The 16,558-nt window shown below is 37.5% G+C and overlaps 1 protein-coding gene across 2 annotated transcripts in view; it reads right to left on the bottom strand.

Moving 5' to 3' along the window:
* The window catches only part of oca2 (oculocutaneous albinism II), a 118,629-nt gene that overhangs the window by 26,280 nt on the left and 75,791 nt on the right, over positions 1 to 16,558 (bottom strand). For both annotated transcript variants that reach the window (XM_067458455.1, XM_067458454.1), the window contains 3 exons: positions 9,664 to 9,791; positions 7,314 to 7,373; positions 4,281 to 4,385 (listed from right to left, as the gene is read on the bottom strand). In XM_067458455.1, coding sequence (XP_067314556.1) covers positions 4,281 to 4,385; positions 7,314 to 7,373; positions 9,664 to 9,791 — 293 coding nt within the window. The remainder of the gene's footprint in view (positions 1 to 4,280; positions 4,386 to 7,313; positions 7,374 to 9,663; positions 9,792 to 16,558) is intronic.

Here is a 16,558-nt window from a genome sequence, read left to right as displayed (position 1 = left end):
GTGATTCCTGTCTCTCAATTGACAGCTACGCAACTGACTCTTGGAAGCTTAAAAAAGTGAACAAAAAGATTTTTAAAACAAATCCATATGAATTGAGCGGTTTAGTCCAACATTTTTAGAAGAGACATGATTGCTTTATACAATGAACAGATTGAATTTAGGCTTTTATTCACAAGTAAACATTCATGGACTCAAACATTAGTTATGGTAAACGGAAGCTCAAGAATGTTTGCTTGATGTACAAGAACAAATGAGGATCATTCTTGTGTCTTACAATTCACATTTGAACTTCCACAAGAACCAATGAGGTTTGTTCTCGTGAGTCAAACAGGTTTGGTTGAGCTTCTTTTTTGTTTGCTGATCAATGCTTATATGTGAATAAAAGTCTAAATTCAATCTGTTCATTAAAGCGAGTTGAGTCTCTTTAGAAGATTTTGACTAAACCACTCAATTCATATGAATTAGTTTTACAGCGTCAAGGTGTCTGCTGCATAGCTGAATATGGAGGGACAGAAAGCTCTCAGGTTTCATCCAAAAGATCTTCATTTGTGTTCCGAAGATGAACGAAAGTATATGAGTTTGGACCGTCATGAGGGTAAGTAATTCAGACATTTGGTTAAAGGGGAGGTGAAACACTCAGTTTCAGTCAATCTCATGTCAATCTTGAGTACCTATAGAGTAGTATTGCATCCTTCATATCTCCGAAAAGTCGTTATTATATTTTATAAAATATAAAAAAACGAGCGCCTGGAGGCGTATCGTGTGGGCGGAGCTAAAGAATGACGAGCCCGTGAAGCGGTGACGTCCTCAAGCGTGGAGAAGCCCATTGCTATCGATCTCAGCTAATAGATATATGATCCAGAATCATTCGGAGGCTGAAATAAATTGAACAGGAGAAACAGCAGCAGCAGGACGTCCGTCTCAGTGGTATGTACTGTATTTAGTGGCCTGTCAACATTTGTTGTCTTTACTCGCAGTTTATGAGGACATGATTCGGTTTATGGACTATTGTATGTGACTAAACCTTAGCAGTAGCAAGCAAAACGGTTTTGCACGTCAGAATACTGTAACGTTATACATCGAACAACAATGGAGTCCGTTAGCGCATTTGAATGACGAAGCACGCGATCGTGTCGTTTACTGATGTTTACTCACGCGACAACAGCATAGACATTTGAAGCAGTTTTACCCACCGGCTGCTTCAAAAGCAGGACCGAACCTTTATCGCTGGGACCGCTCTGTCAAAAACACACTTCTTTGGTATGATTTGGTAAAGTCCAAATCGTGGACTTTAAAAGTTGGTGGAGATCCACTTTGCGACGCGACTGAAGCGATGTTGTGAAGCTTCCCGTCATTTCTGCGTTCAAATCGGTTCACATGCAGCGCTGCCTTCCCGGAATGCTGTGCTGAAGTGTTAAAGTCGCTTGATGTCACTCATAGGAATAAAGTGGAGCGCGGCGCGACCATAGGGTGCGTCAGAAGTGTTCACGGATGACTGGATCTGCACCTGAGAGAGTGTTTATGGGCACCCTACCGGGAGAAGAGCCTGTACGGCCCATACAAGGACCTTCCGCTCTATTAACGTCAATACGAGCCATACTCCAAAAAAAACTCTCCGAAACTTGTGAGAAACCGGAAGGAGTATTTTTAACACAGAAATACTCCATCAAACGTCCAACATTAGTTTTTGAAACTTTGTCCATGTTTAGGATGGGAATCCAAGTCTTTTTGTTGGTGGTTGTTGGTGGAGTCGAAAACAGGCACATTCTGTGCTCAACAGAAGTGAAGTGTGTTTCTAACTGCATTGCCTTTTTACATTCAGATTGTTAGAGGGCACTTTTTCTGTATTTATACAGTGACGAGTCCCGCAAAATCAATATGATCCACTACCACCAGAGGTGTATACTGAGCTGAAGCCCATTTCACCTTGCTTATCTCTTCTTTTTTGGCAGAGCGAGAGAAAGAGGCAGACAGTGAGAAAAAGAATGAGCCAAAATAAGAGAGCTGCAGGTCAACTGGTTATCAACAACCGACTGGTCAAACTGATTAAGATCTTTATGGAATGTTCCCTAAGAAACACATATAATCAGGGTCAGATTAACTGGCTAAATAGAGTAATCAAGTAGTCGTTCAGGCAACCTAACAAGTTATAACAGTTTGTAGTTTGCACATCACTACTACACAATAGAGGAGAAAATGCAAGTAAGAAAGGAGGGCAAAATAGACTGATGAAAAGAAACGTGTGGAAAACGCTGAAGAAGAAGGAAATTAAAAGGCTTTTGAAATGCTAAGTGATTTCTGGAGTGACTTGTCTCTTCATCTGCCCTGCATTCTTCCCTTCTGCTCATTTGGCAGTGAGCGATTGGCAACACAGCTCTGTCTGTTTGGTGGCATGTTCATCATATCAGTTCGCAGCACGTGTTCCTTCATGATACACATGATTCATGCGCTGCTCTGATGGAACAACATCACTCATTACTGTTTCTCACACATAAAGAGCATAAGATGCACTACTTTCACCTATTTGTCAACAGAACGTGGGCAGTTGACACGACATGTCACGCAGTGAAGGCAGTGTCCTGCAGCGTGACATACTCTAAAACTATTAGAATAATACATATTTCTATTTAATTTAAAAACCTACACCAGCTCCTGTCTTCTACATTGGCCCAATATTGTTTTAAAAAGTACTGTAATGTTGCACACTTTACTTTGTATGACTAATCTTTGACGACTATTTAGGATTTTTTTCTTTCTTTTACAAAGTACTACTGCTGCCAAGATGGAAATGTATAACTATTCCAAAAAAGCATTGTCCGGACCTCCACTGGGAAGGAAATATAGAGGCCGGACCTCTTGTAATTTTAATTGAATACCCCTGGCTAGGCCTGTTGCAGGAAACTGCAAAAACAAGATTGAAAAAAGGCGAAATTAAAATAAAATGGTGAGCAATTTCACCATCTATTAATACAGGTACATGCTGTTCCTTAAAGGGTTAGTTCACCCAAAAATGAAATTGATGTCTCACCCTAATGTTGTTGCACACCCGCAAGACCTCCGTTTATCTTCAGAACACAAAATAGTTTAAGATATTTTATATTTAGTCCGACATGCAGTCTATGCACACTTTACTGTCAATGTCCAGAAAGGGAATAAAAACTTCATCAGAGTAGTCCATATGTGACATCAGTTGGTTAATTAGAATCTCTTGAAGCATTGAAAATACATTTTGGTCCAAAAATAGCAAAAATTACGACTTTATTCAGCATCAGTCTTCTTTTCCACGTTTGTTTTCAAACGTCAAATAAAGATTCAAACGGTAATGAATCAGTGAATCGATCAATGATTCGGATCGCCAATGTCACATGATTTTAGCAGTTTGGATCACGTGTCAAACTGCCAAACTGCTGAAATCACGTGACATTGGCGATCCGAATGTCACATGTGGACTACTTTGATGATGTTTTTATTAGCTTTCTGGACATGGAGTGTGCATAGACTGCATATGCTCTGGGACTAAAATATAAAATATCTTAAACTATGTTCTGAAGATGAACAGGGGTCTTACGGGTGTGCAACAACATTAGGGTGAGTCATTAATGACATCAATTTTATTTTTGGGTGAACTAACCCTTTAAAAGGTATATCAATATAAATTGATTCTTACAAAAAAAATATATATTTTTTTAATTTATTTAATTAAATATAATGTTAACTGGATCAACAACAGCAAAAGTAAATTGTCAGTTCAATGGGTGCTCCTATACAATACTGCTCAAAAGTTTGGAATCAGAATGCATTACATTTATCCAAGCATTCTGTCCTTTCAAACTACTAATCAAAGTATTAAAAATGTTTCACAAAATGGTAATGGAAAAATAATATATATCACAGTATATATCACACGAAAATGTTAAGCAAATATTTTCAAAATTGATGATAATAAGAAATATTACTTGAGCATCAAATTAACATATAATAAATATTAAAGACTGTGTGACACTGAAGACTGGAGTAATGATGGTGAAAATTTAGCTTTGCAATCACAGGGAATAAATTACATTTCAAAATATATTAAAATATTAACAAAATATTTTAAATGGTAAACATATTTTATGCAGCCTGGGTGAACATAAGAAACGTCTTTCAAAAACATTTTTTAATAAAATTGATTATTACCTTTAAAAAAAACTAAAAAGAAAAAGTTGAATATAATGGAGAACTATTTTTGTTTTTATCAAAATGTTTGTGCTTGTGTGCAAAGTCTGTGCGTTCCTTACCATAGTGGCAGTGAAGGGAATGTTGTCTATAAGAGAGGAGGCTAGTGCTGAGACCCACATGACCAAAATGATGGCGATGGCCAACCGCTCATCCTCTGGCACTGCCTGGGAGAGAAGATAACAATAAAATATGTCACAACGCACAACGCACAACACGCGCGCACACAAGCGCACGCACACACGCACACACACACACACACACACACACACACGAGCTGTCTCTGTCAGCCTCAAGGTCCGTAGATGCCAACACAAAGGTTGGAGGCTTTGCAGACAATGTGTTCATGACACAGTCACGTTGAATTCATTATTTCACGGTCTGTTGCTTTCATAAACACCACAGATATACACAAGCAGACATAAACACACACTTTCTCACCATATGCCTGTTTTTCATCCCGATAGCGTATGAAAACACAATATAGCTTTTTATATGCATGTACGAATTCTGCTTATTAGCACACGGTTTTATTTCAGTTGTTTCCCCACTATTCTTCTCCTTGTTTGTTTATCTACTGTACATGGTCCGATTTTGGGGGTTCTGGTCCTGATGATTGGATTGAATGCATCAGAGCTCCACAGCAGCACCTGTCATGAATAATTACTGTGATTGTAAAAGGGCCGCACACCAAACACAAGCTGACGGGTCTATCAGAGTGTGATCGCCAGCCAGGCAAAGCTGGACACTTCCATGCCTGTGGAAATCTCTCTATTTATGGCTCACACAGCCTCACTACTGGATCAAAGATAATCATTTCAGCCAGCCACATTATTTAATGAGGTTCATTTGGCTAGTTTCCAGTGTTTTCTATGTATGGAAACATGCTCTTAGAATTATGGTCTACGAATTAAAAAATCTTATAGAGTACAACAGTGCCTGCCCACCTTTTCAGGGGGCTTAGATTCAGAAGTATTTTTCCTATTCATTCTTTTCTGTTCATCACATCATTACAAACTTTAATTTGAAGCAAAAAAAAAAAGTATTTGAAAATCAGACAAAAAGTGTTCAGTTTGTACTGAACATCTTTAAGGAGAGAAAGAAAGAAAAATCCTTGAAGCAATGTGAAACGAAAACATTTAAAACAAAAAGTATACAACTATTTATTTAAAGATATCGATCTTTTATGTTTTTTGCAAAACATGTACACACAAATACATGAGTAGTTTGAGAGATTGATAAGAACGAACCTATTATGCACTTTGCAGTGCGTCATGGAAGTGGGCAAATAACATAAAATTACTTTGTTGCAATTTGCTTGTTGTTATTCTCAAACTTCTTTACAGAATCATGGGTATTGTTTCTCACCAGGACCCCCCACTGTTAAAAATTATAATTTAAAAAAATAAGTTGAAGTAATAAGGGATGACGGATATTTACTATTGATTAACAACCTTGTACTATTGCTCAAAGTATGGGTCTTTAATGGTTAGAAGTTATACGTTTATAAGGTAAAAATATATTCCCCTAATGGAAACTTCCAGAACCCAACTTTTGCACCCTACAGTAGGCATATAGATCTACACAGTAGCTGGTATTAACATCTTAGTGATCTGATCAAAAGTGGACAATGCGAAATAGAAGTATGAATGCCATCCAATGCTTTGTAATGTGATCACATTGCATTTGTAAATGCTAGTCCTTCCATGTTCCAGACAAAACTGAAGGGCCATCTACATAAATAGGTAACTCTAACTTTGTTGGAATATCTCTTTAAAATGTGATTTACATCTCATCAAGTATCTCGCAAGTGCAGCTTTGTTTCTCATGTGACTTTGTGTGTTATAAAGTGAGAAAAAAGAGTTGTGAAATAAACTCGCAATTGCAACTTTATATCATGCAATTCTGACATTATAACTCACAATTACAACTTTATAATTCACACTTTTATTTTAAAAAAGAAGAAAAAATTATAATTGTATGCTAAAAAGTCGCAGTTACCTTTTTATTTTTTTATTCTATTAACGAGCTTCAATATCTTACAATATAAAAATTTTATTTTATTCCCATATTCTGCTAGCCTGGATGCCAGCCGAACTTAGCCCCACCAACAACATTTTTTGGCCGGGCGGTTCGGTCTGGCCTCGATCTATAGAGGAGTAATTATCCGCGAACAGAAACTGTTCAGACCAATGAAATCATCAGGACGGGCTTTAGATGATGACGGACAGATGATCAACAGTAACGTAATCATGCACGTCATCAAAGGGGCTTGGATTATATTTGTTCAAATCCTGAATGGAGAGCTTGTTTCACCTTCACTATTTCTCTCTGAAATGATGATCATGTTGGGTAAGTACTTTGTGAATCATTAAATTCTTTTATTTTTTTACAACACCGTCAAAGATAGTTTATTTCAGCATGTGTGCAGACAGGGTTGCCAAGCTTTTACAACAAAACCCGCCAACTACTAGCCCTAAACAATAGCTTCTCGGGGGTTCTCCAAGAAAAAAAAGGGCGTTTGGGGGGTAAAATGTTTGTTATTTTGGCAAGGTTGCCTGCTAAAAATCACATTCATGGGTCTATATATCACATAATAGTCGCTTCAACCCGCAGACTTGGCAACACAGTGCAGTTGAGCTCTGTTGACATTTGACAACTAGTGTAATGCGTCGCTGCGTTGCTCTGATTGGTTGTAGGTCTGTCCAACTGATGTCTTTCCTGGTTCAGTTGAAACACGCCCCATAATCACAGCCCAATGGAGCAGTGTAAGACTCATATTCAGACTAGAATTGAGTATGACCACGTCAGGCTAATATTCTGCCTGAGGAATTTTCCTCAAAATCAGATAGCAAGTGGTCACGGGAGACATATTTGAGACATATTACTTCCAACATGTAAATGTGTCACCTCCCCACTTGTGATCATATCCCCCAAGATTTTATTTATAATTTTTGGATAGATTTTGGGTTGATTTAATTTTTGTAACTTATTTAGCGAGTTGAGCAGCAAAGAAACACAGACAGCCACTGCAAAAACTATTAGTGAAATCCCCCCCAAAGACTGTAGAAAATATTTATGGAGAAAATACTCACTTTTATCAACACTGCTGTCTGCTCCCCAATGTAGTCGATGAGCTGCAGCTGGGCTAAGGCCTTAAAACACACATTACAGAGAAAATCAAGCCATAGACCAGAAACCAAAACAACAGACATTTAACCTGACAGTCCTGATTTTCAATCTTTTAAACAATGGAAGTGGAATATCAAAATTCATCTATTTTGGTCTCGCTGCTTGGGGTGCACACTGGTATAAATGATTGTGAATGTTGGCTCTGCTGTAGAGGGCAAACAGTTTATCTTGGAGAAGCATTAAGCTCCCCACTAAGCCCAAGGGGTGGTCTTCCCTGTGTGAATACTATCTTCCTTACAAAACAAAGGATTAAACCAACACAAACAGCAAACCCAGCATTTATACTGCTGACATGCTAACTTTTCCCTTACTTAGACTCCCAATCTCTAAGTCATCCTCTTTCTCGCTCTTTATTTCAGAATGTGATAGATAAAAATAAACATAAAAAAAACACTAATATATACACTTTTAAATATTTCTTAAATTGCATGCAATTGCACTATAAATATTTTAACTTTAATAACAATGCGTTTTCCCCTTTAGGCTTCGCAAAAAACAAACAAAATATAGACTTAATTTAGAAAAAATATATATTTAATGAAAAAGATTACAGTTTTGTTTTTTGTTTTTTTCTTTGGTACTGTTTTCAATAGTAAGGTGTACATTTTCAAAACTCTTAGTACAAAAAATCGAACTGATCACACTTGTAACACAGTAAGTCATTCTGTCAAGACCTGATCTCATCCTTTCATTCAGTTGCACATATCTTCAGTCTTTGTTTCAAACACAAGATTATTGTCATATGTAATGAGAACATTTGATTTAATCACCAAAACACAGCTGTATGATCTTCTTTCACTTTAGTATTTTTAATAATCAATTCATCCAATCGTAAACAATGCAAGATACATGCATCAAATCACCCTTGTTACTGAATTAATTATCATATCTGTAATTAATTTCCATATCGGAAATGGCAAACAAAGTAGAAGCTACGTCTATAGAATCAATATCTAAAGAAATCTATACAGTATGTGTACCACATGATTATTTGATTAACCATTACGATCAGTTGGATTAAATAATGTGTTAAACTGAACGAGAAGAGATGCAAATCAAAAGTTAGAGTTGTGACACAATTGAAAATATGCTGAAATGTTTGAAAAAAGTGAACGTTTGATGATCTGTTGTGATATTAGCATGAGCAAGATTATGAGTTTTGAAAATGTACACCTTGCTTGTGAAAATAGAACCAAAGCGAATAAAAAAAATCTAAAAAAAAAATCTAGATAATATTTAAAAGGGGGAAAAAATCTTACAGTTGTGCAAAAGTTTATATCTAACTATTATAAGTTATTTTTTGGTTGCAGTTAAAGGGTAAGTTCACAAAAATGAACATTCTGTAATTAATTACTTACCCTCATTCCGTTCGACACCCGTAAGACTTTTGTTCATCTTCGGAACACAAATGAAGATATTTTTGTTGAAATCCGATGGCTCAGAAAGGCCTCAATTGATAGCAATGTCATTTCCTCTCTCAAGACAAAGCCCATCTCACTACAGTGGTTCTACAATCATTTATGAAGTGACAAAAATAGTTTATGTGCGCGAAAAAACAAACAAATAACGACTTATACGCCGATTTCAAAGCAAAACTTCTTGAAGCATCGGAGCTCAATTAATCAGCGTATCGATTCATGATTCGGATTGCATCAAACCGCCAAACTGCTGAAATCAAGTGACTTTGGCGATCCAAATTATGAATCGACACGCTGATTACGGTTTGAAGCTTTGTTTTAAAATCGGCCCATCACTATATACGTTTTATTTTTTTTATTTTTTTAAATGTGCGCACAAAAACTATTCTCATTGCTTCATACAATTATTGTAGAGCCACTGTAGTGAGATGGGCTTTTTAACAATGTCTTTAATGCCTTTTATGGATCTTGAGAGAGGAAATGACATTGGTGTCAATGAAGGCCTGTCTGAACCATCGGATTTCAACAAAAATATCTTCATTTATGTGAGTGACTGACTGACTGACTGACTGACTGACTGACTGACTGACTGATTGATTGATTGATTGATTGATTGATTGATTGATTGATTGATTGATTGTTGCTGCATTTAAAACGCAACACATTTGACATGAACATGGCAAGCTGAGAACAAGCATCCAAAACATAACATGGGCTGGCATGCTGTAAACAATGACTAGATATCACTATGATGTAATACATGACAAAGCATTGAGATATGTGGGCGGTTGTGTTATTAAGCATGTCTGTGTGCATTTTGTGAGCATTACCTTACCTCCATAAGCACAAACAGAGCAGCAAAGAACAACAGGGTGGCCCATTCCACCCTGTGGAGTATGATCTCAAAGTCCTGAATGTCAGCCAGCACCAGTAACCACAGAGCACCCAAGATAGCGATCCAACCTGAGGGACAAAACAGTACATCAAGCCAAGATCACTGAGGAGAAAACAAAGAACACTGCAAACACAAATGCAATTTTATTTCCCGTTGTTGCACATAAAGGTTTTAAGATAATGGAATCCTGGAAAACAGCCGACCGGTAGTTAATGCAATGCATCAATCATATGTTACGCCTCAATCTATCTTGCCTTCCCATGACCACAAACACATTCTCATCAGCCGACCACAGTGGTCCTGGTATTCCACTCACACAAAACCTCAGTCAGCGGGAGAGAGACCAAACAGTGGCATTCAATTAGAAACACAGTCCAGCCACCCCACAAACAGACTCATAAACGCTCTGCACATCGATACACTGACACCACAGGAATTCTGCGACGCCACAATGGACTACGGGTTGTCAGGGTGTAAGAATAATAGGCCTAAGCCAGTTACTGGATAGTCTTCAGTAAAGGCTTCTGTGATGGGTTCGACACTGATCTTATTACCTCAGTCTAAATAAACAATGGGAATATCAACTACAACTAGATATAAAATAAATGTGGGGGTTTTCTTTATTATCAATATTGAAAAAGTAATTTTGAAAAAGTTTGTTGATATGGAATAACATGAGTGTGAGTAAACGATTGCAGAATTTTCATATGAACGTTCCCTTTAAGTTGTACAGTAAATATCATTAAAAAATAAGATTCGACTTCTGTACCACTGTGAATTATAATCTACTCAGATGTTACTGTAAAAATCAATATGATAAATCTATCAAGAATGGAGGTGAAATAAAAAGGACATAAACTGAAATGATTAACAGAAATGTACGCAATGTGAAGAAATATTGGCAGACATTTTACTACTGATTAGCTGATGAACAGTTTCCCAGAAGCCTCTGGGAATAAAAACACATGCAGCACGTCCGGAAAAAAATGTATGAATCACTAAAGCGAGACTTCTACCACATGCGGAGGTAGAAGTCCAATATAATAAGCGTGCCATTTAGAGATCAGGGCTGTGCACAACTAATGCGTCACCTGACAGCCTTTGACCTTTACTATAATAGCCACAAAAAAGCAGGCTTTATTCTGGACCTGCATATTACATGCAACTGTTTGACGTAGACCATAAAAAAAAAAAAAAAAATACTTCCTGCAAACGTTACAACAAACGAAAAGAAGCCATTAGTGCAGTTAATGAATGCTTACAAACTGGGAGAAACATTTACAAGCAGTAAGATCAGAGTTTAAAACGTATTTAAGTGCAGGTAGTAGATTATCATCTCTAGGTTGTGTTTTACCAGAGAAACCATTAAGAGGACATTCATTGTACAACAGTATCCAGATAAAATGATGCCTGGGAATATTATTCCCCAGTACACTGGTTGTCATCCTTTACCAAGACAAAACAGTAAAAGGGAAAATGTCATTACTTGTTATTTTGCATTTATTTTTGTTTGTGCAGTTTTTATATTTCTATTGAAAACAAATCCTCAATGTACTAAGAATATAAATATGAAGGCTTGAACTGTGGATGGTGTTGGATTGGTATGGTGGTGTATATAGGTGGATTTTGGCCTTGAATTAAAAGCAGGAACACGTAGTGTGGACTCTGAGGAGTTCAGCCCTTGAAGCAGTATTGAGCAGATGGTCACATACAGCCCACACTATCAAAGCTTTGGGGTCAAAATGACATTTTTTATCATATAACAACATAGGGCCTTAGTCTGAAGTGGACAATCAGGAACCAAGAGACTCAATGATAGTGGGCCTCAAATGATGCACCACTATCCACATTAAATCCATATTAAAAAAGGTCTGGGGGAAAATGCTAAATGCAAAAAATAAAATGTAATAAAAATGAATAAACATTTATTTTTAGAGAGAGAGAAAATGCTGCTATGTTGATATTTTGGCACAAATGTATTAGTTACATGGTTAGAGCGCACACAAGTAGATGGCAATATTAAAATGCACACATTCACCAAAATTTTGGCTAATTTTTATGTTTTAGTTAACTGGACAATTAAATGCAAAAAAGTTGGCTTAACCAGTAAAAAAAGTTGGTTCAACAATTGCTGGACCAACTTAGTTGTAAATTCGTTTTATAATTGCAATTTAACAAGCATTCAAGTTGCAACAAGTTAAATGCATTCTGGGTGCATCATGAAAAACTCATCCATGGCTCCCAGCATACATTGTAAGATGTGATACATGTGTAAGATTCCAATAAAATAAAGTAATTATTCTATCACAAATAAATATCTCAATCAAGTGGCTGTGTCTATAATATTATAGACTACACAACACTAAAATATGATTTAATTTATTTTTAAATAAAAAGTTTTTATTTAAAATGAGTATTGCCCCTGGTTCAGTAAGGAACTCTTCTAATAATCAGTATCAGTGATTGGGACGCCGCTTAAAAAGATGCAATCTAATTCTGTTTAGATTAAAGGAGCCTGTTTGCGAGCAGGTTTAAAGGGTTAGTTCACCCAAAAATGAAATTGATGTCATTAATGACTCAACCTAATGTCGTTCCACACCTGTAAGACCTTCGTTCATCTTCGGAACACAGTTAGGATTCCGATAAGCCGTTCTGAAGCTTAAAGGTGCACTATGTAGTATTTTTCAGTAAAATATCCAAAAACTACTAGGCCAGTGTTATGTATATTTTGTTCAGTTGAGTACTTACAATATCCCAAATGTTTCCAACTATTTGTAAATTGTGAGAAAATTGCTATTTTAACTAAGGACCGGGACATTTCAGTATAGCGTTTGAGCGAGTCGCCTGTCAATCGCGTCATATCTGCGCTACCCTCGGTTTTATTCTGCAGAAGCGCTTTTCTTTTAGCAGTGTGAACATGTCACAGCAGCGCCGAGCGAACGCACAGAGTAACGGCATAACATAATTTTAAACATACTTAAATGTATCTAATATGATAAACAGAGCTGCTTTACCTTATAATCATGACCGGAAAAAGCGGAAGTGTACGCGCCGGCGACTGTGACCCGTCCCGTCATAATAAAAGTCCTCACGAGCTGTGTGTTTGTTTAACAATCGCTACAGCGGCCGTGCTCAGCTCCACAACACTCGGTCCTGCTCTGCTTTACACTACAGTAACGTTAATACCCGCATATATGAACATGATTTCTGCCCGAGTCCTATTTTCCACCGGCTGTGAGGTGAAGACCACATGTCGCAAGATGCTGCGCTCACACTCTGCGTCATTAAACTACACCTTTGTTTAGAATAGGCGCCCTCCAGTGGACGGAAAGTTGCATAGTGCACCTTTAAAAGTAGGGGCGAGCTGGGCGTTGCCATCTTGCGAGCGAGTCATAGTGTGTCACTCCCGGATAACAGAAAATGGGCAAAAAGGCGGGATTTGGGTGGAGCTTAGGTGACACAATGACTAAAGACGGCGGATAAATGGCTATCCATCTGTCACTCAAAGAAACCACAGCCTTAATTATGCAAAAACTTAGGCTTTATATAACGGAAAAAAATGAGTTATAAAAAAGTTCATCCCCCTCACAGTTGTCAGGAAGGTCAAAATTAGACGTATAAGCCAAAACCACAATTTGTACCAGGCTGTAAACATGTTTTTTCTTCTGTAAAGTTGGACATTTTAACATGGGGCTCAATTAGATTCTGCTCCTTTCTGGAGCCTGTCCCTAGTGGCCAGTTGAGGAATTGCAGTTTACATTACTTCCGTATTGGCTTCAAGAGAGATTGCGGGAGGTTGCCGCTTGGTCAAATCATCAACAATCACATCCAGCTAACTGAGTTAAGCTTGGGACATACTCTGCAAGAACAAAGATCGTTCTGGCAAGTACATTCCATATTTCACGAGAAAAGCAGGTGCCGAACATCTCCGTTTCACCGCATTAACCCCGCCCACGTTACATTTCTGACCAATCACACAATAGTTCTCGGATGCCCACAAGAAAACAGCTGTCGAGAACAAGCTGCAAGAACCAAAGCGGAGCTGCGAGAAAAAAATTACGTAATTTTGTTCTTGCAGTCCATGGAGCCTTGGAGCCCTGGTGAGTTTTTATTTCTCTATGAAGCCCCTCCAGGTGCTCTGATTGGTCGGCTGGATCAGTGTGTTGTGATTGGTCAACCACTTTGATCATGTTTCCGAACTATCACACCCCTACTATCACATCACAACACACTACTAACACAACACAACCAGACTCAACCACCTCTTTTTTATGTTTGCCTTGGGCTGTAAATATTTAAATGAGGAATATTGTGACATGTAGCCTACTTTCCCAGAAGAAATGTCAAGCGATGGCTTTATTCCTACACCTTTTTCAGTGATGTACGTATATTTTTGTTTGTTTTTTATTATGGAAAATTGTCTGTAAGGACTGAAACAAAAGAATAAAAAATAATGAAAATAATGAAGGCTACAATCAAGGCATTTCAAGGAGTTGTTGGTATAGAGAATAACTCCCTTTGGGTTGGATTTAGTGCTTTGTAACTTTTCAGACCTTTTCCATGCTTAAACGGCAACATTACACACTACACTCTCAAAAATGCTGGGTTGTTTTAACCCAATGTTGGGTCAAATATGGACTAACACAGCAATTGGGTTGTTTTAACCCAGCGATTGGGTTGTTTTAATCCCACGGTTGGGTGAAATATTTGCTTAAGACAACCCAATCGCTGTGTTAAAACAACCCAATTGCTGGGTTAGTCCATATTTGACCCAACATTTGTTGTTTTTTACTCAGATTTTTTTAGAGTGTAAGGTAAGTTGAAAATGTAAAAAGTGCAATAGGTCCTCTTTAAAACAGTTTATTATTATTATTATTATTTTGGTTGATAAACAAACTTTTTTGGTTCGCCAACTTAAGCAAAATCCACTTCTTGGTCCCAGCAAAGTGGGGGCATCCATAACATTTTGTACCAGTGCTCCTTAAATTTAAGCCCGGTAAGAATAATTGTGTTCAAGAATGTTCCTTCAAAAGTGAAGAGTTGGGAAACTTCTCTTGCATTTAAATTTTCTGCATAAACTTAACATTCATGAAAAAACATTCTCACTATATTTTGACACCAGAAATAGTCATAGTCATGTCAAAAATCTAACCCACACCACTCAAAACAGGATAGTGACTCACTGAGCAATTATCTAAAGACCCCACTTCCACCACAAAGACTATTTCCTGATAGCCAGCCAGAAGCTTTGAACTCCAGCCAGCGTTGTCAGTGAATGAAGTGCCTCCATTAAAAAAGAAAAGGAAGAAAAGCTGGACAATGGTCGACCAGTTATTATTCAAGCTTCCCACATTTAGCACAAAACACCACATGCATGCACACATGCTTTTGGGATTAGACTGGTCAGTAAATGCTGCAACAAACCGATACGCTATAAATCATAGCGGAGGGGGCGACAGTATGCTTCCAATTCAAGCAAAATTTGATTAAACAGGTGAGCACTCGAGATTGCCCGTGGGAAATCATTTAATAAGAGATGAGAAGGACGAACAGAGGAAGAGCCAAAGACAGGAAGAAAAAGAAAAGAAGAAGACAGAGAAGGATTTAGATGCAGTCAATGAGAGGACATGGATGTACTGTGACTGTGGTGGAGAATGTATAAGTAAAGATGGTTTGATTTAAACGAGGTAAATATCATAAAAGGAAAGGTTGTTCGGAACAGCGGAATGTTATGTAATTAGTTATGAGAATCCCCAAGTCAGTAACACTTTAGAATAATGGTCCGTCATTAATAGTTAACTATGCAGGAAGTAATGCAGGACTAATGAGTGGTGCTACATTGACACTTTGGCTACTACTATTAACTAATATAGATACAAGCTTAACTAATCAGTAAGTAATATCGAATTTAGGACTAAGATTGTTCCTTGAAGGCAGAGGTGGACAGTAACTAAGTAAATTTACTTGAGTACCGTACTTAAGTACACTTTTTGAGTATCTGTACTTTACTTGAGTATTATTTTTTCTCTCGAAACTTATGACTTTAACTTCACTACATTTAAAAGACAAGACATACTTTTTACTCCACTACATTTCTATCAAGGTCCTTAAAGTCGAAAGTCGTTTCTGTAGCAGATCTGAAATTCAGTGGATGATTTATTTCTTCTTTAAAAGGTGTTTGTGTTTTTGCAGAAAGCCTTTCAGGAATCACTCTTGTAGGGTCACTTGAAGTTCAATGATTTCCCAGCATTTTTTGAACACTGATTTATAAAGGGATGTCAAATTTTTGGCGACTATTCACATTTACATTTACATTTATGCATTTAGCAGACGCTTTTATCCAAAGCGACTTACAACTCAGGAGAACAGGAAGCGATCCGTCAAGAAGAGGCAAAGAAACACAAAAAGTGCCCCAAATACCAAGATTTGTATACCGCTCAGAGTAGCAAAAACCAGAAAAGGGAAGAAGAAAGGAGAAATAGAGGAGGAAAGAGGGTTTTTTTTAATGTAAGATTAAGTGCTCATGGAAGAGATGAGTTTTTACCTGTCTTTTGAATGAAGCGAGTGATTCTGTCGTGCGTATGGAGGACGGAAGATCGTTCCACTGTGTAAAGGGATATTATTCACATAAACAAAGTTGATTATGTCTTAAATGAAGGTAAACAGTTGGGAAATATCAGATGTGTATCAGTGTATTGGATCCGTGCATTCGGCCTTAAAGTGATAGCAGCTTTGTAAAGGGATTTGTAACTTTTATACAAGTATTGAAATAGGTTTAAGTTAGTCGTATGCTAGTATGTCGTATGGAGCATCACTGACTGGCTGAAACAATGGC

The sequence above is a fragment of the Pseudorasbora parva genome, chromosome 12 (assembly GCF_024679245.1).
Source record: "Pseudorasbora parva isolate DD20220531a chromosome 12, ASM2467924v1, whole genome shotgun sequence".
NCBI lineage: Eukaryota > Metazoa > Chordata > Actinopteri > Cypriniformes > Gobionidae > Pseudorasbora > Pseudorasbora parva.
Note: the sequence above shows the minus strand (reverse complement) of the source record. Positions and strands in the feature narration are given on the sequence as shown.